General features: G+C 42.5%; 1 protein-coding gene across 1 annotated transcript in view; it reads right to left on the bottom strand.

Annotated features, from left to right (window-relative positions):
• Positions 1-22,631, bottom strand: part of ITPK1 (inositol-tetrakisphosphate 1-kinase) — a 151,411-nt gene that overhangs the window by 56,081 nt on the left and 72,699 nt on the right. Inside the window, exons 3-4 of the mRNA XM_082485927.1 lie at positions 18,992-19,117; positions 5,412-5,529 (exon numbers count right to left, since the gene is read on the bottom strand). Of these exons, the coding sequence (XP_082342053.1) occupies positions 5,412-5,529; positions 18,992-19,117 (244 nt within the window). The remainder of the gene's footprint in view (positions 1-5,411; positions 5,530-18,991; positions 19,118-22,631) is intronic.

Here is a 22,631-nt window from a genome sequence, read left to right as displayed (position 1 = left end):
TATGTCCCTACATAAACAAGTGAGCCTCAGGTGGGTGATTTAGAGGCTTTAAATTAAAACCAGATTTTTCCTTTCATTTTAATAGCAGCTTCAAATACAGACAGAGGTGCCTGAAGTTGACCTGCGGGACTATTCTTCTCCCTCCCCTCTGACCAAAACCGCTACAAAAAAATAGGCCACAGATAGTAGTGGCCACAGTTTCAAAAGGTGAATGCCTAGAGCTATGTTTATAAAGCTATTTTCAGGCACTTTAACTGGGTGGCCTGATTTTGAGAAGCTCTGAGTATGCACCACTCCTGCAATGTACACACTCCACAACTTCCAAAAACTTAAACCAGGGTACCTGCTTGGGCATTATAAATTTGAATTATAAAAGCCGAGTTTTCTACTCCACAATACAGCTACAATTTCTGTGCAGATTGCTCGGCATCAGAGACTCACACTCACTACATAAGAGTGTGTGTACGGATATTTGGAAAAGAGGTTCCTGCCTGGAAAACTGTGGCATCTAAAGGGAAGAGATGGGTGGATGACTGTCAAAGGAAGGAGGAGATGCAGAGGGGTGACATGCTGTGCCCAAGGTCACGCAGCAAGTCAGAACCAGCGCCAAGCAGAAAACCCAGTGCCCCAAACGAAGTGCCCGAGCGGTTACATCATGCTGAGCCTCTCTCCTACTCACAAAAGACACACGCAGCTGTTCAGAGAGTATTTCTAAGACAGGCAGACAGAATCTGATAAAAAGAAATGCAGGGGAAAGAGAAGGGTGCCATAAGATGTTCTGTAATATCCCCCCAAATCAGAAAGGAGTGCAACCAGCAGCAAGAGCATCTCATATAATAGTAAACAATCACACATCAATGATTTTGATTACGTGCTGGGATGAAAATATCATAGCTAAAGGGTTTTATACTGTTTGGAGTGTCCTGAGGGAATAGTGCCCGTACTTCAAAAAAGACTGTTAGGAGAGAGAGAAAAATTCAGGAGTCGCAGCTTGGCTCATGCAGGAGTCCTCTCTTCTAGGGGAATCCCACGAAGGCTAATTTTTGTAGAAATTTTAGATTTGGAGTTAAATTTAAGAATCTAAGAACAAGGAAATTTTAAAATAACACAAAAAAGCCGGGTAGAAGCGGTTAAAGAAATGAATGCCAGGGTCCACAGTATACGAAGTTCAACCGTTATCAAAAAACCTGCAAGTCACTTAAACCAGCAAAGGAAGCCGAGTTGTAAATGCGAATGCTAACGAGGCAGACCACCAAGTGAGTAGCACGTTTACCTCAGTTTTGGTTTAAATTCCTTCAGCTTAGATTATTACTTGTAAGAAAGGTAGGGAATTTCAAAAGCTTTTAATCTTTGAACTAAAAACGTAATGTAAAAAGGTTAGTTAACGCCTAGTCACAGTGATTATATATTACCATCTTAACCATAATTTAGGAAGTCAGATCTTGAATTCCGAGGCTTTAGGATGACAGCTTTTCAAAATGGCTTCACAGAATTTAGTTATTTTTCATGTGGTTAAAGCTTAAAGACAGCCGACGCAGCTTCAACCATACAATACCCTGCTAAAAATGAAATTGCCATTAAATAATGCTCCTAATCTTTCACCAAGCATTACAGAACCTGATCTAGAGCACATTTATATCAGAAGCAATTCTTCACAGATAAGTAAACAAAGCAATACAGCTGCTGAAAGAACTCAACTTCTCTAACAAAACATCTATTCAGTGATTTATTTCAAGACAGACCTGCCAGATATGCGGGACATAAGTTGGGAATGCAAACGTTATTTTTTCAAGTCTTTCTAAAAAGACTTAGAAGTGAAGGTTTCAGAATGACTAGCTCTTTTAGAGCTTGCACTCAAAAATAACAGAGAACAGGAAAAAGACGAAGTCACAGCCCTGGCCAGACTATTGCTTCCAAAAAGGAATCCATTAAAATCAATGCTGAAATATCTCCTAAAGCTTTGTGTGTGTGGTTTGGGGGTTTTTTTGCTTGTTTTTTTTTTTTTTGTTTTGTTTTGTTTTGTTTCATTTCCAGAAGAGAGTCCCACTTCCCAGGCTGCCCAGGGAGGTGGTGGAGTCTCCATCTCTGGAGACATTCAAAACCCGCCTGGATGCGTTCCTGTGCGACCTGCTCTAAGGTGTCCCTGCTCTGGCAGGGGGGTTGGACTAGATTATCTCCAGAGGTCCCTTCCAACCCTATGGTTCTATGATATCACTATCCATACTGAATTAAAAAATAACAATCTCTGCTAGTGACCTCAGCAACTGCCAGTTGCATGCTAGCACACCAGGTTCAAGGTGAGGTGAATCCTGGAGCAGGTTGCCCGGAGAGGTCATGCAGTTTCCATCCATGGAGGTATACAAAACCCAACTGGGCATGGACCTGAAGAACTTGCTCTAGAAGATCCTGCTTTGAGCAGGGAGTTAAACTATATGATCTCAAAAGGTCTCTTCCAACCTCAATGATTCTGCACATCTGTGAACCTCTTATTTCCACAAGGACTCAGTGGTTACAGCGTCAGTCTAGGACATGGAAGTCCAGGTTCAATCCCATGCTTTCCTCTAGACTGCATGTACACCCCTTGCTTAGTTACTAGCTTCCCTCCACCTCAGTTCCTTTAGTGCCCCCAGACTGTGGTAGCAGAGACAAGGAGAATGCCACAAAGTATCTTTCCAACTCATTCTCACAAGGCTGGATCAATGACTTTTTTTACCTCAGTCTTCACTGGAAAGTGCTCTAGCCACAATGCCCAAGTCACAGAAGGCAAAGGCAGTGACTAGGAGAACAAAAAACCACCCACTGTAGCAGAAGATGAGGTTTGAGATCATCTAAGAAACCTGAAGGTGCAGAAGTCCATGGGATCTGATGAAATGCATCCACGGGTCCTAAGGGAACTGGTGGATAAAGTTGCTAAGCCACTTTCCATCATATTTGAGAAGTTGTGGTAGTCCATTGAAGTTCCTGCTACCAGGAAAAGGGGAAGCATAACCCCCATTTTTAAAAAGGGAAAAAAAGGAAGACCTGGTGAACTACAGGCCAGTCAGTCTCACCTCTGTGCCCTGCAAGATCATGAAGCAGATCCTCCTGGAAACTACGCTAAGAGACATGGAAAATAAGGAGGTGGTCGGTGACAACCAATATGGTTTCACTAAGGGCAAATCGTGCCTGACAAAACTCGTGGCCTTCTACGGCAGAGTTACTGTGTTGGTGGATAAGGGAAGAGCAACTGACATAATCCACCTAGGCCTGTGCAAAGCATTTGACACTGTCCCACACAACATCCTGGTCTCTAAACTGGAGAGACATGGATTTGATGGATGGACCACTCAGTGGGTAAGGAATTGGCTAGATGGCCACACTAAAAGAGTCCTGGTCAACAACTCCACGTCCAAGTGGAGACCACTGATGAGTAATGTTCCTCAGGGGTTACAGCGAAAGACTAGGATAGTATTTTCTTAGTAATGACTTCCATTTTGAAATTCCAGAACAAAAAACATGTGGCTCTTCAGACCTCATGCTATTCACAGATGTATTACTGCTTGTTTGAGTTTAAGTGCTGATGGCCTTGGGATATGACATGACAGCTGCAAAGCAGAAAATACCATTTAGCAGGTGAAAACAAGGAGGGGGGGAAACCCAGCACACTGTCTAGAGGGATGTAACTGTTGTGGTCTCCTGAATTTCTCGTTGCAGATCATTATGTGCAGGAATACTGGGCCAGAACAAGTAGTTAGCCAAGTGCTCAGCTCCCCTGAGATTTCCCCTGCTAAATACAAAGTTGGTTCAAGGTCGGTGTCATGATATTTCTGATGATGAGAAAGAAATAAGAGGAGATTGGGGGTGGGTGGGGAGGGGAGGCGCAGGGGGACACAGGGACAGGGGAAATATGGTCACCTAACACTGCAGCAGCCAGTGAGAACAGGTGAGTTTTTTTTCCTTACCTCATTCCTCAACTTTACTAACGCACATCTTATTAATTTTAAAGTGTCAGTTTTAACTGAAAACAAACCCAGTTTTTTCTTTTTCCTCTTTGAGCATTTATTCCTTTGTCTCATCAGTTTGAGCAGAGGAAATCAAAATATGCGCGAGACAAACTACTTGCAAAAACGGGATGCTCTCCCAAACATATTGTTCTCATAGATATAATAATACTGACAGCAATTTAAGAAAAAAAACAACACCAACAAAAAAACTAAACCTTACCAAATCTCTCCACTGGTAGAACAAAATCCCAACCACTTCCTCAGAGCACAGGTTTCCCTCAGCACCTCTCGCCTGCTCACAAGCAGCAATAACCACTCCCCAAACAAAATCTTTTTAAACTAATTGAACATTTTCTCCTAAAGAGATTCCAAAAGACAAGGGAGAGTGCTGTGAATTATTAGGCTTATTTTTACATATGGACATTGCTGATGGGGCCAGGCAGGTCAGATGCAAGCAGTATGTTTATAAATCCACAATTATAAATATACAAATTGATAAGTTTCTTATCTGTACATCAAGATAATGATAACAATCACAACGGTAATTCCAACAATGCCCCATTAGAACATAGTTCAGCAACACAATTTCCCCCAAGTATAGTCATCTAACATATGAAACGGTTACTTCAAGAGCTACTCTAGATTTAAACTCAAAAGCCAATAAATGTTTCAAGAATATAACAGGAACAAAAGTAGAAAGTGAATGAGAGTAACTTAAGCCAACAGTTGCAACGGTTAAAATGATAAGATACTAGAACTATTCAGGTTGAAGAGGCATGACTTCTAAACGTGAGAATAGAACTCAAACGATGCCGATTAAGGGCAACAGTATGTCAGGTAACTAGCCAACACCAGAAGTGCATTTATGTTCCTCCTATCAATTAACTTGTGCAATAGGCTTCCAGTGCTTCTCAAAGATCTTAGCTCTATTTACAATTTAATTTCTTTCAGTGCTTTTGAAAACCAGTTTTTCTTCTTCCATAAATCTCCTCCAAATTCAGGCCTCAGGATTCTTATGGTGAGCTGCTAAGTTTGCACAGTTCACCAGCACACGCAAAAAGACAATGTTTTCCAGAAGATTTCTGGGAGTGCTCGCTGTAGTAAATACATTAAACCCATATCATATTTTACATCAATACATTTATGTATTAAATGTATTAAATGTAGTAAATACATTAAACCCTATTAAACCCATACCATATTTTTAACCAGATATAAACCTCCTTTGTGGAGGTGGAAAAAGAAGAGCGTGGGATTCCGGAGGGCAATCCTGTGACGCAGGAATGCTTGTGTTTGTTCTCCCGTGGAGAGACAGAACGTGAGGGGCCCGAACCCACTACTTCATACCTCACATCCAGCCTCCAAAAGCCAGCTGCTTCCTTCTCTAGTCACACTAAAAGCCTTCAGGGAGAGCAGGAATTGGCCTACCTTGCATGTATGCCTCTATTTGCCGAATTAGCTCATAAGACTTGGATCGGTCCAGAAGTGTACGAATAGCCGGAAGAGGGTCCAGGACAATGGTTTCTGGATGAGCATCAATATACTCCTGCAACAAAAATACATAACAAAACAAAACAAAGGCATTAGGTTGGCTGAAGAGTGTGGTAAAATAATGAGATGGGGAAGGCAAGAGACAATGTTAAAAAGCGCAGTATCCAGCTTCTTTTCACGGGGAGGCAAACGGACATTGGCAATGCAGGAAGTCACCAGACATCCAGACACTGACATTTTAAACAAACACAAATGTGACAGCTAACTGTTCTAGGACAGCAAATTTCTCCTGTAGACTCACTATCAGCAATGAAACCTGTGCTGCAACCACATCAACTCAGAAGGGAGCCACTGGCAAAGTGCCACAGTAACAGCTGTGAGCAGCGCTGAGAAATGCAATTAGGAGAAGAAAGATGACACACTGCTATCTTGGGGTCAGCCTTGCATTGTATTACTGCCCGTGAACATCACAACTGTCTGAACTAAGCTCAGAACTACATCTGGGTTCTTTAATTTTGTTATTATTGCTGTCCTCTAGCTGGGCTGAAGACACTGTTAAGAGCTGGCTGATAAGGGCTGGAATTTTTTTTGGCAGAGCTGAAGAGATTACTGCTTCACTGTGTCTTCATTGAGTTTTGAAAGCATCTATCTTGCTACTTCTCTAAGTTCATACTCTCCTCTCCTGACTACAAGAACAAAGCAAAGTTAGTATTCTCATTGATCTTCATCTCGGGAACTCAATTCCCCATTCCCTGAGGTCATGACTGCACTGCTGTGTCTTGGCCATGAACACATACACAGTTGCCAGGCATTGCCCTTGCAAACCCAATGAAGCTTCCTTCTGTTTCTCAGAACAGAAGCTGAATTCCTTCATCATTGCCCCAGCCTGGTCTCATAAAGTCAACAGGACAAACAAGCATCCATCTTACCCTGTCCAAAGTTAGCACCTGCCTTTGTTTTACCGAACTTCCCAAAGCCATCTTTATGTTTCCACTCATTTCTTTAAATTCATTCGTGCAAACGCACGGTAAATGCTTCTGCAAGTAATGGACTTCCATGAAGTCCTATTTCCTCAAGTTGGTTACTTCAGAGAACAAAACATACGTCAAAACATACTTAGGAGTATATGAGGTGGCCTCAGGAGATGCACTTTGCTGGATACTGAGCTGGAGAGAAGAGAATGGCATCATCTGTGCCCAGCAAGTGATTTCACTCCAGATGCTGTCCGGGGAAGCAGACTTCCTCCCCCAACTCCTCCTAGCCCTGGCAAACTGTTGCTTTCTGCTGACTACATGGTCTGAACTGATGGCTTACCGAAAGGGGATTATTCTTTGGAGGCTAAGAGGATCCAGCATTGGGGTTTAATGAACCCACTGCATCACCCACAGCACACAAGCAGCTTTCCTTCACAGGGTAGGAGGCACCCTTCAGTGGCAATACGTGTGTCTGACGTACTTAATAATCCCTGCAGAACACAAAGAGTGAATTCCCCAAAGACATGCTCAACCTTGCTGCCACTTGGGAAAAGCAAGGGAAGGAGCCTTTTGCACAGTCAGTCATCAAGACTGCCAGACCCAGCTGTTGTCTCAGCCCTGCAAGTGTGGCCTGGATAAAAAGCCTCTTTGGCTTACTGGAGCAGAAGCTGGGTTCATTTCAAGTCATTAATACCCAGAACATAGAGAAAACAGTTTTCATGAGTCTCCTGCCCCCAGTACTTCCAGAGTACTCAAGCAGAGCAGTCAGCTTTCAAACACAGAAGAGATCTTTTTCTTTTTTTTTTTTTAAAGAGAAAGAGTAACCTAATGCATCTTAAACATCTACGTATGTCTATGCATACGTGCCCTTTTACGCAGAAGCTAAAAGACACCTTGTGGAGGTAGGATGATCCAGTGATTAGGGCATTAGCTTAAACTTGCTGATCATGAAACTGTACTCAAGTATCTCAACACATCTAAAGCATAACAAGATAGCTCTTTTAGCCCCTCTATGCCTCACTTTAAAAGACAGGGAGCTACCATAGTCTGCACCTTCATGAGCACACCGAGAAGATGAGGACATTCCAGACAGCCAATACCCTGGTGGGGTGGCAGGTAAGTACGCATGGTAACCAGACTGAACAAGCCACAGCTCCAAAACTCTTCAGAGATGTGATGGCAAACATCCTGCAGCATTTCTGATGCATGTACTAGCTCTTCCTTCCACACTGTGGTGGCCACTCCTCTGCCTCAACTGGTCTGTTTCCACCCTGAATTCAAGCTCCCCATACCTCCATCCTTGCCCAGCTCCTACTCTGTACATACTAATCCTTCCCCTCACGCATACATTCGTCCTGCCTGTGGCCTCCATCCCCTTCACTGCCCTTCAAGGAGGGAATGATTTTTCCCTTTCCTAGCTCCTTGTGCACCTTCCCAAATCTTCCTGACACTCACCTTGGCATTGAGGACTATCCTCACTTCCCTATGGTAGGTGTGTTCCACTTGTTATTTTTGCTCATGTTGCTTTAAGTATTTCCAGAGGAAGCCTTGCTTTTTTATGCTTTCTGTAAGGAAGTTCACAGTGCTTTATTTATAATGATAATAGCTCTAAACCGTATTAAAAGATCATCCAAGCAGTAAGTTTGACATGGCATAACAAAGTTTAACAGGAATGAAGGCAGCATCCCGAGGCCATTCTACACAAGGCAAGGAAGGCATCAACAGAAGCGAGCATCTTAGCTGACTTTTCCGGTGACTGATTTCTCATTCTGTTGCCTTAAGGAGCCTCCAAAAAGCTCTGTAAGGCAAACATGAAATGACCTACCAAGATGAAGGAGGTAGGGACTGTTTTCCAGCAGCCACTTAAGAGCCTGGAGGACTTAAACTAATATCGAGAACAGCACTGAGTGTAAGGCAAAAGCCCCTTCACACGCACACAGAGGAGCCTGAACATGAGCTTTCTCAGAAAAAGGAAATTTCTCGGCATCAAAACTATTTCAGCTACTATTCTCCAGCTCTTCTCCATTTACAGTCTTAGGTACTTGGACAGCCAGAGGGCACAGGAATGACAAAACTCAGACTGTCAGCAGGGCAGTGAAGATCTGCATCATCTGAGTAAAGGACCGGGACCTGAAGTAAGGGTCTCCTACAGTTAATCTGGGGATGGGCTACAGATCTCTCATTTTAACTGAATCCAGAAACCATCTCCCCTTTGAAGCAAAGGAGTCTGTCAATGCAGACCAAGGTCAATGCATTTGTATAGTGCATCTCTATTTGAACACAGCCTGTGGTTAACTGCTGAAGCTGTTTAGGGGACAAGAGCATCAAAATGCACTCAAGTGCTTATAATGCTGTCTTTTCTCACAGTATTGTGCGATTTCCATCACAAAGCATTAACTCTGCATTCAAAAACAGAACCATCAAGTTGCAACAGGATCCCCAAAGCAAATCACCCAGGCTCCCCTTGGGCATGCCACCATTTTCCCAGTCTCCCACACCTCACACCAGTACATCACCAACACATGCAAAAGAAAGAGTTCCAAAACCTATGCACAGAAGACTACTTAAAAGAAATAATTTAAAAATCCAAACCTTAACACCAATTCCCCACAACAGGAAATTACAATAAGAAAAATCAATTTTGTTAGCTTCACAGGAACAACTACAGTAGCCGATGTGAAACCCTTCATAAACTTTGATTCTTTACTAGGAACTGCTGCACACTCAGGTGTCACATCTTACTGAATATATAACTGTGAAGATCACTTAACAGATTGGAAAACTCTTGATGTAGCCTAAGTAGCAGCACTCTTCCCATAGCACAGAATGGCTCTGCTATCAGAAATACAGATCTGGATGACCATGAAGGGTTTGCGTCTAAGAATTTTGACAGCAGATGAGCTATTATAGACATGAACTTGAAAATGGAGTTGCAGAAGGAAAAGAGAAACACTGAAGCCAAGAGACAGCTTTCAGTACAGCACAACCTTTCAACTTTGAAACTCAAAATCTTCTCTGGTCATTCCAACAAAACAACTGTGCACTCTCCTGTGGTGGATTTACCAAAGACTGGTATCCAACAGCAGACTCCAACAACCAAGGCAACAATCTGGAGGATATTCAGGCTTCCCAACAATATTTTGAAAAGGCTTTGTCCTTGGGCTGCAGTTCAGCTTGACCCAGACAACATCTATGTTTTCCTCTTTCTAATCTTTGACATAATAAAAGCAAACAAGAAGAAACAAGGACTTTTAGCAGATCCTCCTTTGTTTGTATTCCAGGCTTGGCGTTCGGTCATGCTCTGTACCAGCCCTGTTACTGGCAGAAGGCCAGCAATGAAACTTGAAATCAAAGAGAGACCAAGTATTTCATGTTCCCCATTAAATACCTTTGGATATATCCCAGAGATTTAAAAAAAACTTTTTTTTGAGAAGCCTGTGTAGAGATGAGGACAGAATTGTTTGTCATTTTACCCAAAAAGGTAGCTAATGCTTTTTTTTTTTTAATATGTATATAACAGAAAGTTGATACAGTATCTACTGCAAATATTAGGTCATTAGATGATAAGAGAGAGTCACTGACTCATTGATTTGATTTTATTACTAAGTAATAAAACTTCTATAATTTTTTGTTTAAACAGAAGTTCCATATTTAAAAAAAATAATTAGTAAACGAAACAATAACAGTGTTTGGATTTGTGTTTTCCCATGTACGGAAACATAAAGATGACCGCTTGTAACAACAGATCGACATCTTCCAAGAGGGAAGCAGAGGTAAAGACACACACAAGCTTGTCTAAAGAGTTTGCATCAGATTCAGACTTCAAAGTTCCTTTTTGTTGTCTTGGGCTGCGATCGTCTCTTTTCACGGACACCTCCTTCCAAAAGGAAAAGTATAGGCAAGTTGGATCTTGAACAAACACTCATCTCAAAATTGTTTGTCTCTAAATCTAAAAGAGATTCCTGCAGCAGTTGGGAGGGATGTGGGGGACGGCAAGGGGAAGTGGGGACAGATCTTCTCTTACATTTCTGTTCACTGTACATCTCAAAGCAACTGAGTACACAGCTTCCCTGTCTTGCCTTCAAAACTCCACCACCGCTTCATCTTGCAAATACCTACACAGACAGCTACCCTACCAGTTCACACTTGAATAACAAATTTTTAGTTAATTTTGCCTGCTTATGAGGCTCTTCCAACAAATGCAACACAGAATTATTTTTAAAATGGAAAAAACACAGGTATTGGCCTGTGAATTCGGGTGCAAATAGATAATTTCAACTTTGTGTCTCACCCTATCCCCCCTCCCCTCCCCATTAAGAAAAAAATTACTAAGATTTGATAGTTTCCTTTGATTTTTCCTCTTGCCTTTTTCTTAGCAGAGCATGTGAAATTTGAAATCTGTAAGTATTTTCAGAGTACAAAGCTGAAAAGCAAGATACTAGCCCATTCTGTTCCTAAGTAAAAAAAAAAAAGGCAGCATTAAAAATCCACTGGCATAATCTCCACAAGTACGTACTCAAATCATCTTCTTGCAGCCAAGACTTCTGAAGAAAGCAACCAGTGCAGCAAGAACAATGCACTTCTCCCCCTCCAAGCAAGTGCAATCCCCTAACTCCTTCCCTTGCAAAATATCCCCCTAATTTTCCTTCCTCCCAGTCCCAAACCTTTCTAAGGAAGCTTCTGAATCAAGAATAGAAGAGCCATTCCTGGACAACTTCAGAGTGGGAGAGTCAACAGTTGGCGAGTAGGGGGCGGACGAAACACACTAAATTTTCATCAACGTGATAGCAGAAGCCTAGGCATAAAACTGGCTTCTGATCCGTTCTTTTAAGAAGGCTAATGCAAGGAGAACCTGTTTAGAAAACGCTCTGAAAGACAAATTAATAGCCCTATTGATTTTCCATCACTTGAGCCATCATTTTGAATGATGAAGTATGAAGCTGCAATGAATGAAGCTACTCAAGCCCCTGCGCAGCTATGACAGGCAGCTGCTCAGGGAGTATCAGAGTAAACCAAAGATTCCCTGGCCAGTCTTGCACAAGGCAAAACATACTCACTTTTGAAAGTCAAACTTTTTCTAGAAGGCAGGAACTGGGGTAGTTCGGTTCTCTTTCTTACCAAGAAGACAGGAACCGGAGCACCAGCAAGTGAATGGGACGCTTGGGGACTATGCCTCTTCCCACCCGACTTCTCTCCATGTTCCTCTGGTCAAGAAGGAACCACAACGGACTGCACAATTTTTTACTAGACAACAAATAAACTATGTTCAATCAGTTCAGCCCAGTGTTACAGTGGGCAGGGAGACTAATCACCATCTCTACAAATAATCATCACCCCCAAAATAAGGATCTAAGTGTCCTATCAAGCAAATGGAAAGATTTCTCTACACTTCATGCTCTACACTAGGTGCTGCATGCAGTCTTCATTTCGGCTTTCGATGAGATCACCAGGCACTCATCACTGATCCTCAGGGGCACTGATCGCCGGTTGGATTCACACTGATCTCTAGCACCCACCAACATTCTCCTGAGAAACTGCAGTCCAGACCATATCCAACTAGCACTAACATCTCAAACCTCAGCCCTAAAAGTCTTCTGCAGCTAAAAAGCGCACTGGCAACAGGAAATTCCTTGCCTTTTTCAGTCTCCTGTAACGATTATTTTTTACAAGGCAATTGAGAACAATCATTAAACAGCAAGACAAAAAGGGCAGGTTAAGAAGCTTCCTAGTCCATTAGCACTCTCCACCAGACTGTACAACAGTTCATCACAGACTCCAGAGAGCAGGCCCACAGACTCACGTAAGTGTGAAGCCAGTTTCCTCCTCAGCTCTTGCAGATGAGATGGTAAACGCCTCTACAACACAGCTCTGAGAAAAAGTTATTCTTACAAAGGTCATAAATGTAGCCTGGGAGATCAGACACCTCCCACTAGACCATGTTGCTCAAAGCCCCATCCAGCCTGGCCTTGAACACTTCCAGGGATAAGGCTTCCACAACTTCCCTGGCAAAAACATGCCAGTTCCTCACCACCCTCACAGTGAAAAATTTCTTCCTAATATCTCATCTAAATCTCCCCTCTTCCAGTTTGAAGCCACTACCCCTCATCCTATCACTACATGCCCTTGCAAAAAGTCCTTCCCCAGCTCTCCTGTAGGCCCCCTTCAGACACTGGAGGGCTGCTATAATGTCTCCCTGGAGCCTTCTCTTCTCCAGGCTGAACAACCCCAACTCTCTCAGTCTGCCCTCATAGCAAAGGTGCTCCAGCCCTCAGATCACATTCAGAGCAAGTCCAGAGGAGGGTCATAACAGGTCCGTGTCCTCTTGTGCTGAGGACTCCAGAGCTGGATGCAGTACTCCAGGTGGGGTCTCACCAGGGCAGACTATAGGGGCAAAATCACCTCCCTCGACCTCCTAGCCATGCTGCTTTTGATGCAGCCCAGGATACGGCTGGCTTTCTGGGCTGTGCGCACACATTGCCGCCTCATGTTGAGCTTCTCATCAACCAACACCCCCAAGTTCTTCTCCTCAGGGCTGTTCTCAATCCATTCTCTGCCCAGCCTGTATTTGTGCTTGGGATGGCCATGACCCAGCTGCAGGACCTTGCATTTGGCCTGGTTGAACTTCATGAGTTTTGCACAAGCCCAACTCTCAAGGCTGTCCAGGTCCCTCTGGATGGCATTCCTTGCCTCCAGCACATTGACTGCACCACTCAGTTTGGTGTCATAGGCAAACTTGCTGAGGGTGCCCTCGATCCCACTGTCCATGTTGCCGACAAAGATGTTAAACAGCACCGGTCCCAGTACCAGCCCCTGAGGAATATCACTTGTCACTGGTCTCCACTTGGACATTGAGCTGTTGACCACAACTCTTTGAGTGTGACCATCCAGCCAATTCCTTATCCACTGAGTGGTCCATCCATCAAGTCAATGTCTTTCCAGTTTAGAGACCAGGATGTTGCATGAGACAGTGTCAAATGCTTTGCACATGCCCAGGCAGGGCTAAAGGGCTTCTCATACTAATCTCAAAAGGGAGTTAATGCTATTTCCTTTAATTTACAGCTTGCAAAACAAAAACTTAGGGATGCAAACAGGATGGTCTAGATCACATAATGAAACTGTGGAGAAGCACGTGACTGAATCCGCATTCCAGGATCCTCTTTTAATTCTTTAGGCCTTACATTGCACTTCTTTGCAGGAAGAGGGCATCCTCAAAAAGAACAGATATACTAGATAATATGGTGTTTACTGTACAACCAAGAACTAATAACAGGGAGAGAAGAAAGAACATCAAGTTCTCCTCTAACATTCTTGGCTTTTTTATTATTTTCTTTTGCAGTTAAATTTAATATTCCTAAAAATGAAGGCCTCGAAGGCAACAGCCAGCTGGATCCAACCATTTCACAAGAAGAATTAAGCAAGTTTCTTAGTGTAGCCCTGCAACAGCCTTTCTAGAGTATGCCTGGCTGAAGCTAACCACTGCGAACACAGCAATGCTAAACTGTAATTAGGCAGAGTGTTCAAAAAAAGACCAAACCACCATCAATAGGGACATGTAATGAAGATGAAAATGTAGAGCAGTCCTCAAAGCATGAGCAGAATTTACCACTGTCTTCTGCACAGAAGACACTGGTATACGACATTGCTCTCTATCCACGGGTGCTTTCACCCAATCTATTTCCTTCTTACACAGTTCCTACTGTTAGTTGAACACGTTCAACCATATTTACCAATCAAGTCAGGAGACAGGGAACTATTTATTCTCCATCTAACTTGCTCAGAAATTTACCCTCACTTCCATCTGTCTCTACTCATTGAGCTCTGGAAAAATATATATTGAGCATGCATTACTGTAGAGAGAGGTTTTCTAATTAGACACTTGCGTACCAATTAACAGAGCTACCAACAATTAAACAGTGCTGACTTACATGCAGCATATGTCCCAGGGACACGCACAATCCCTTTGCTTTCTACACCACTTGACCCACAATCCAAATTTCCAGTATTATATATATAAAAAAAGTTTCAACTGCCCATCAGCCTCTTAGCTTCACAAGAACCAAAGTATTATTTTTGCATTAATACTGATATTTACAGGAAAATTATGAAGGCCATTATTAAGAAAGAAAGACCAATTTATGAAAGGGTGGTGGTAAGCTGAGGCACAGAAAGACGTAAGTGTTCTACAGCAACAAAATAGTGGCAATGGTAAGACAGAAGACTGAATTTCAACCCTGTTATGTAGTCTCTGGATTACAGTTATTTCTGTTTCATTCTACTGTAACCTAAACCTGTTCTAGCCCAACGTCTTTCCCCTTTTGTTCTCTCTTATTCTTAGAAGGCAGCAGACAGGTCTGCAAAAATACCTAATTTAACTGAATGCTCTTGTGCTGTGCAGGTATTTAAATCAATTTATGACTATGCAAATCGCACAGAAAGAATCTGACATGCTGTATCAAATACCTCTGTCAGTACTCTTGAAGGTTCCCTGGGATCAGCGACTGTTCTCACCTCTCCACATCAGTTAGCAAGAAGCATATCCGCAGTCGAAATCTATGGCTTTCCCATTACTGTACATGCTGTATGAGATTAAGGCCATGCTGCCAACAAAAATTCAGGCAGAGGAGACAGGGGAGGTGATGTTAACACAGGTGAACTTGGCAGTATGGGAGAGAAGAGCTGGGTCAGGAAACACAGAGAACACTAAGATTTGTTTGCACCAAATCTTAATGGAAGGTTTCTTACTGGTTTCCTTCAGAGGCCACTAAAAAGAAAGCCCTGTGACTTCCAAGATAAACAAACATAGCAAGAGCTGCCGCACAGTCCTAAAAAACAACACAGCACAGAGATGCTGTTATGCAGTTTCCTTTAACAGGGGATCACCTTGAATATGGTGACACTCTTGATTTATTCTTTCTACTGGGATGGAGAGGAGAGGCAAGGCTGAACTGTTGAACTTGCACACAAGGCTACTCAAATAAATAAACTAGGATTTTAGGGCAGGGTGAGTTTGGTTGTTTAGCTTTTATTAAGGCCACAATTTAAAACTGTTTGCAACAAGTTGCTCCACGGTTTTAACACAGGAGGAGTTAACCAGCCTGAGAGAGACGTGGGAACGTTTCAGTAAATTCACCGTAGGACACGGACAATCACATCTTGCAAAACAGCACTTGCGGTGAAACAGAAGCACAACACGCTGCCTCCGAACTTTGATCAAGGGCACAACCTGACAGGTGAGCCATACAGGAATGACAAGGAGGCACGTACACTAATAGGTGGCAGCTGCCAACAGGCACATAACCGGAGGGGTCCCAGTGCCACATACCACAGTACGTGGGATTTGAATACAACCATTTCTCAGCTGCTCTGAAATGAGGCAGCTCAAGTGAGATCTGCCAGCAGTAGCAAAGGCTGTAATATCATCCCAATTAAGAACATCTCTGTAAGTCAGGGGTCTGCAGCCTTTTCTGATGTGTCTATCTCTAGAAACTTCCACCAGGAGCATGGACTGCCCTACAGAGGATGTATGCCTCCTGGGAGTGTACCTGGTTTTCTCATTAGTTTGGCTGATGCCTTCACAATAGTCAACAGACTCCTTCCCACCTGCCCAGCTCCCCCCATATCCCAGTCTCCTCATGGCTGAGGGATCAAGAAGTCTGAGAGCAAACAGCCATTGAAATTTATACATAAACCAAAGAGCCCTTCAGCTTCCACCCCGCGCTCAGGCTCACAGCCTAACACGCTGCAGGAGAGCGCTCCTCTAACTGCAGTCAGCTCTTGAGGACCGTGAAGACAGCCCTAAGCACGCAGGTTGGACTTAGCCTGTACGGTGAAGAAACAGGACCAGGTGAGGAACCGGTAGAACTGAAGTACTAGAGAAGCCAAAAACAGTATGACCAAAAGGTCCAGGTGGTAAAACCAATGCCATCATGCACAACAGTAGCAAACAGATTCAATAAGCCTGACAGAAAGGCACAGTTTCTTCAAGTTTTGCAAAGCTTTTGCCTACAGTCTCCTGTTCCTGCCCCTGCCACCACGTACACTTTGAAAAGAAAAAAAAAAAAAAAAAAAAAGAAAGAAAGAAAGTGGAAATTTGAGATCTCTGCAGAAGGCAATTCTGTGCTGAAACTGATTTATACCTTACTTTCTGAAAAAAATCCAAGCTGCACTATATAAAATACCTTTTCCTGACATAAGCATAGAAAATGGAAACAATATCCTCACATACATTCCTTATTTTTATGCTGTTTTAACTGTTATATGCAAACTAACTATAATATCTAAAAGTTTAAACCAGTAATTTTACTTCAAACAGTCTGTTAAAAATATGCTGTATTTGATATCATCATTTGAAAGAAAATAAAGCCTGTAAGATCAGTGATATGTTTTAATACCTCTGTGGAATTTGAGAATTTTAGGAAAGGCTTTGGGTGGGAGAAGTTGAGTCTTTGGTTTATAGTTGCAGTTTTGATTGTGTTTTAATTTTTTCCAGAAGGGGATGTTTCTGTTGGTTTTAGGCCACTGCATCTCTATTCAGGTGATATTATTGTTTTCCAAGTGCTATCAAAAAAAGATGCAAGTACCTGAACTAAAGAATAAATGGATATTTATCCATAATTATATATGAATAATATATCTATATATACTGCTTCTGACCACTCTCAAATCTATCCCACAAACTCATTAGATACAAATTGTATTTTCACTGAGATTTTCTAACTTAAGTATCTTCACAAACAAAGCTTCAAAATTTAACCTATACAAAAATAATGGATTCGGTTACCTAAACGGTATCAAAAGTAAACAGAATAATGTCAAGGTATGATACTATGATTACTTTACTAAATCTATCAGAGTAAGGGATTTAGCTTTAGCAGGTCATTTTACCTCTACCAGCCCACTAAGTCCTCAGCCAAAGCTAAGGCTCTATCTGCAAAGTGCTCTACACTCTTTCATACCAAACTTCACATTGGTGGTTAAAAGCAGCTTTAGGAAAACACATCCTCTGTACTTACTACTGTTTCCTTCAGATCTCACTTTGGTACTTGAGAAAGCATCAGTTTGTAACTTTAAGCTATTAACTAGAATAAGTTGACTAGCTGAGGTTCTTATTAAAAATATTCCTTATCCATTGAAGAGTTCTTGCTCAGGAGTAAAAGAAAGGTGGTTTAGATGATAATTGTACTGCTACACACCAACTGTTGTTCTACAACTGCTTGCTCAAGCTCCCCACCAGCATGTTCTCCAGGTGACAAGGGACGTGCCACAGCATTACACAGAGCTGTGCTCTCAGCCCAGCCTTCAGGAATGCATGCAACAACATAAGAACTGGGGATGACAAACTTCATGAGTCTTAATCAGCTGCGAGCAACTTAACACACGTGCCCTTTTGCCTTTTCGGTCATCAGTTTCTCCCACTGATAGGATGGATATATTGCAAAGGCAAACCAGTTAATATCTGAAATAGGGAAAGACTGCAAGCAGAAAGGCCCTGAAGTCCATCTCTCCATGTGCTTCTTCGGACATTTTCAAGTTTCCAGTGCTGTGGGAAGTGGATACCTGCACTACTTAGTGATGAATAGTCATCTACTATTTAGAGAACTGGTGCCAGAGGATCAGACCCACAAGTCAAACCTTTTCGTCTCCTGTGTGTGAGAAACACACAGGTGAGAGGAAGCAGAAGAGCTTTGTGACTAGAGCAAAGAGAATATTGATTCTGTTAAGTAAAATATTTTCTGCATTACTAGTTGTAGAACGTTAAGCAGAGCAAAGAGAACATCATTTCCCAAGAACGCAAAGTTGTCAAAATAGCAGAATTTCTTAGCTGTTTTTCCACCTGACATAAACATATTCTATAAAACTCTGAAAATATCTTTTATAATTTTGCTTCTCTTTGAAAGAGAAAAGAATATATCTTTGATCAAAGATATCCACCAGAAGCAACACCTTTTAAAATTATAAAGGTGTTGTTTTATCATTTTCATCAGCATTCAGACTACTGATAGGAATTCTTTGGGAAAACAGTTCTCTGTACGACTGTGCCCTGCATATTTCTGACCTTCAAAGTAAACTTGAGAAAAAAAAAAAAAAAAAAATAGAACAGGATTCTCAGCACTAGAGGACAGCATCACTCACAGTAACCTTGACGTTACAGAAATTAGCATTCCAGGAACTGGGAAGACTAGACAGAACTGGGCCAAACTAATTCCGTGGCTTCTGCTGTGGAGAGAAACATGTAAAAGACTCTGCAAACACCTGTTCCTCTTACGAACAACACTCATGCTCTTCAAATGACATCAGGACAACATTTGGTAGGAAACCAATTCTTACTAACCTTACTGATATACATAAAACCTATTCAAAGGTGTAAGTCCATTTTAGGCTGACAAAACTCTTGTTGCTGAGCTATCAGTAGCAGGGCAGCAGTGTGCCAGGCAGCTTTTTTTCCATCAAGCCCTACCAACTGCACAGGAAACAGACTGAATTTGCTGCATGGAGATCACCCTCCTGCTTGCAATGCAGAAGGACTACGAAAGAACAACCTACCTGGAACCTGTGAACCAACTCCAGTGACTGGCTGTCATTCTGGTCTGCTTCAAGGATGACATCTGTCAGTTTATGTATGATCACATCCAAAGGGCCCTGATCTTCAATGGGTTTGGTGAGGTCAAGCTGAAAAAAAACAGCGAGAAACCTTTTATTAATATATGGAGGATGTAAGGTTCTTGTCCCTGCCACCGTCCAAAGTGTTGCCACCACACAGAATGGATTTACTTCACGCGCTGCCTTTATTCTGGTATGTTAACCAAATCCCTGGAAATTTACATTTCACTGAATGTCAGAAAACTTTACTCAGACATTTATTTCTCAGCAGTGTAGATCTAATCCCATGAAAAAACAATGAAGTCATTGGCAAGCACCCTTCATCCAAACACCTTCCTGTGCTTCTCCACTCTGAGCCAACATTTCTCTCTTTCCCTGTGCTTACATGTACATGCAAAAGGAATGAGCCAACAAAGGATTAACAGCGCTAATAAAAGGAATGCCTGCTGTGCCCTTCACCCTTTGGGATTGCACAAAACAGCACCCAGGACAATGATACAGGTAACACAAAAGCAAGTGACTCGGGATCTATGCAAATTCATCTGCTGCAAGGACAGTTATTTAGCTGGTAAGGAGGAATGCAGCTCCCAGAGCACTCCCACCAACAGACTTCGGCAGTTAGCTGGATAGGGGACAAAGATATGGGGTGGGGTGTGCAGAAACTCTGCTCCAGACAGCACAGGGAGGCACGTGGCGATGCGTCACAGGGTTCGGTCCTCAGTACCAAAACAGGGTTCAAGGAGCAGAGGAACCACCTTTACTGGAAAAGGATTGAGTTAGGTATCTCCTGAAGAAATCCTAATACAAAGAAGGCTACTGGACCTGATGGGATGCATATCCAAACGACGACTCAAGGGTACCAAGAGAACTGGCCAACGTCATTGTGAGGGCTTAGATTTATCAGGTCGTAAATCAAAACTGTGGAGGTTCCAACTAAACAAGGAAAAAAATTCCACCACGAGAACAGTCTGGTTGAAGCAGAGAGTCCCACATAGGCTGTAGCATCTCCATCCTTCAAGGTTTTCAAGACTCGACTGGACAAAGCCCTAAGCAATTTAGTCTAAACTTAATGCTGAATCTGCTTTGATCAAGATGATGTATTAGGTATCCCTAAGCTCCTACCAACCTTAATGATCCCATGAAGTTACTTACCAGATTTGAACACTGTAAGTACCAGAACTGGCTCATGCTCCAGCCAACACATCGGGCTGCCCACAGCACGAAAGCTGCTACATTATCAAGCACTGCTCTTCAACCAATTGTGAGATCTACTGCACCAGTGCCAACTTAACCTTGAACACTGCAAACCGGGAACATCTTTGAAATCAAAGACAGATGTGTGCTACTAAATTAAACTTAGCATCTGATTTTCCAGTTACATGCATGCTCCTTTCCATTGCTGCTATCACTTTTATTCAACTCTGGCAGAGGAGGGGGTGGGGGACACAGGAGGGAGAGGAGGGCTGGCCAGAAGAGGCTGCTGATGCTCTGTTTCAACAGAAGCCTGGTTTTCACTGTCTCATTGGCTTGAGTTTTGTCCTAATAAGACTTCTCAGCCTACAGAAATGGCCCTGCTTTCAATTAAGGAGTGCCTTAAGGTAACAATAAGACAGGATGGCTGGAGCTCAAGCACCAATAAAACTAAACCAGAAAAGATCTAGCGGCCTTAGAATAATTTGCTAGTTGTTAATCTAACTGATCCACATAGTCGAATTGCTTTTCTTGGGTAGGCACTCTTACCTGGACAAGGCTTACTTGAGTAGAATAACTGAAATTGCCCATGGTACAAAAGCAAACCGAAAGACAGCCAGTTCTTCCCAACAGAGACCACCTTTGCTCGCCCATTACTGTATGCTCCTAACAGCTACAGCTCGAGGCTATAGTACTATCTTTGAAGTACTTACATAGATTCTAATACAACTGGAAAACATGTTGTGCATCTGTATTCCGAGGAGACTAACAGAGGCACTGTTCACAGGTGGGCAGCAGACTCTCTACATGCCAAGATTATGCAATGGTAAAGACAAACAAGCCAGACTTGATGTGGATGCTCAGTGATCAGTAAGCTGAGGCTGGGAGAGACAGTCCACAGAAGGTCTGGCTGTCCTGGCATTTACATTTTTACTCTCACAGATAGTGCAGCATGAAGGGTAAAGGTGAGCAAGAGTCTGCACAATCAAGGCAAAATGAAGTAAACTGCAGCTTTGCTAAGGACATGGAAGGAGATGATCTGCTTCTGCAACCAAGTTCCAGAAAAATCAGTTAGTATCTTTAAAAGAAATCTCTGATGACCACACTGCTTTTCCTGAGGCTTTTTCACCTGCCTATCTCATCTGGAAGGAAGCAGCAGAACAAAGGTTCCATTTAACTGCCTCAGAAAGTCCCCAGTTGCCAAGGTACAAAAACGTGAATTAATCCTCATTTTCATGACTTCCAGTTTGAAAAACAGTGAGAAACAAAAAAGTATTTGATTGGTTACCCCTTTACATTATTCCTGCAGTTGCAGCTCAATCTGCACAGAAACACTCAAAAACAAGAAAACAGTTCTCCCTTCAGCCTTGACCCAAGAACAGAAGTAACCTTCAAGGCATATCCAGGCATTTTCAGCAGTGTTTTTCAGAAGCATAAGACATCTGGCCAAGATAACTTCTTCACAACAGCTGTGCCAGATAATAGCAACTGGCATATTTTGAGAACAAAATCAAATGCACCTACTTTGCACACTGGAAAGTGTTAAAAGGGCCCCCCATAACAGTGCTCCGCTTCCGCTTCACCAGGAAAGCAGTGCTAGAAATTACACCACATTAAGGCAGCTCCTCCGGTAGGAAGTTCAATGACCACTTCCAATTGGCTCAGCAAGAACAGCAGGTTAATTTCAACCACAAAAACCTTCAAAATTTGATCCAGTATTTTGCGGATTGGAGGATCAAACTGTTTGCAAGAATAAGTTCTCTGTGTTCTGGGCTATGCTGCAGAAAGCAAATATCCCTGGGCTGTGCGGAATTTGGAAGAGATCCACCTTCCTTTTATATACCAAGAAGAAAAAAGAGTAAAAGAAAGAGAATTAAAAAAAAAAAAAAAAGGTTTGAGGGGGGAAAAAGAAGCCTTTTCAAGTGGAGTATCAGATCCAAGCAGAAGTCTGAAAGTAGAGTGCAAAATTTCTGATGGCCCTCTGCTGAGACAAACACTGATTCATTGTTTGTCATCAGCTGGAATTTGAGCCCTCCTACTTCCCTTTTCTTTCAGCATCACTCTCTCCAAATGATCTTTGCATTTGACATGATCACCCAAAGGTTTGTTTTTGCACAGAACTAACACCATAGCAACAGAAGTGAGAGAAAAGATTTATCAGCACCGGCTTGAAAAAACAGAGAGATATGGCTATGGTGCCCTTTCTTCTGTGAAGCAGGCTACAGCCTACTCTGCTTGCCCTTTTTTATATTTTAAAAAAAAAAAAAAAAAAAAAAAAGAAAACCAGGTATTGGTTTCATGGCATTATCACTTACCCTCAAATCCCAGCAGAAATCAGGTGAATGACATGAAAGACAATGCCAAAGGTGTACACAGAAAATGCCAGGCACAA

Source organism: Vanellus vanellus, assembly GCF_965231255.1.
Source record: "Vanellus vanellus genome assembly, chromosome: 6".
Lineage (NCBI taxonomy): Eukaryota > Metazoa > Chordata > Aves > Charadriiformes > Charadriidae > Vanellus > Vanellus vanellus.
The sequence above is the reverse complement of the archived record's forward strand: the minus strand, read 5'-3'. Positions and strand labels throughout refer to the sequence as shown.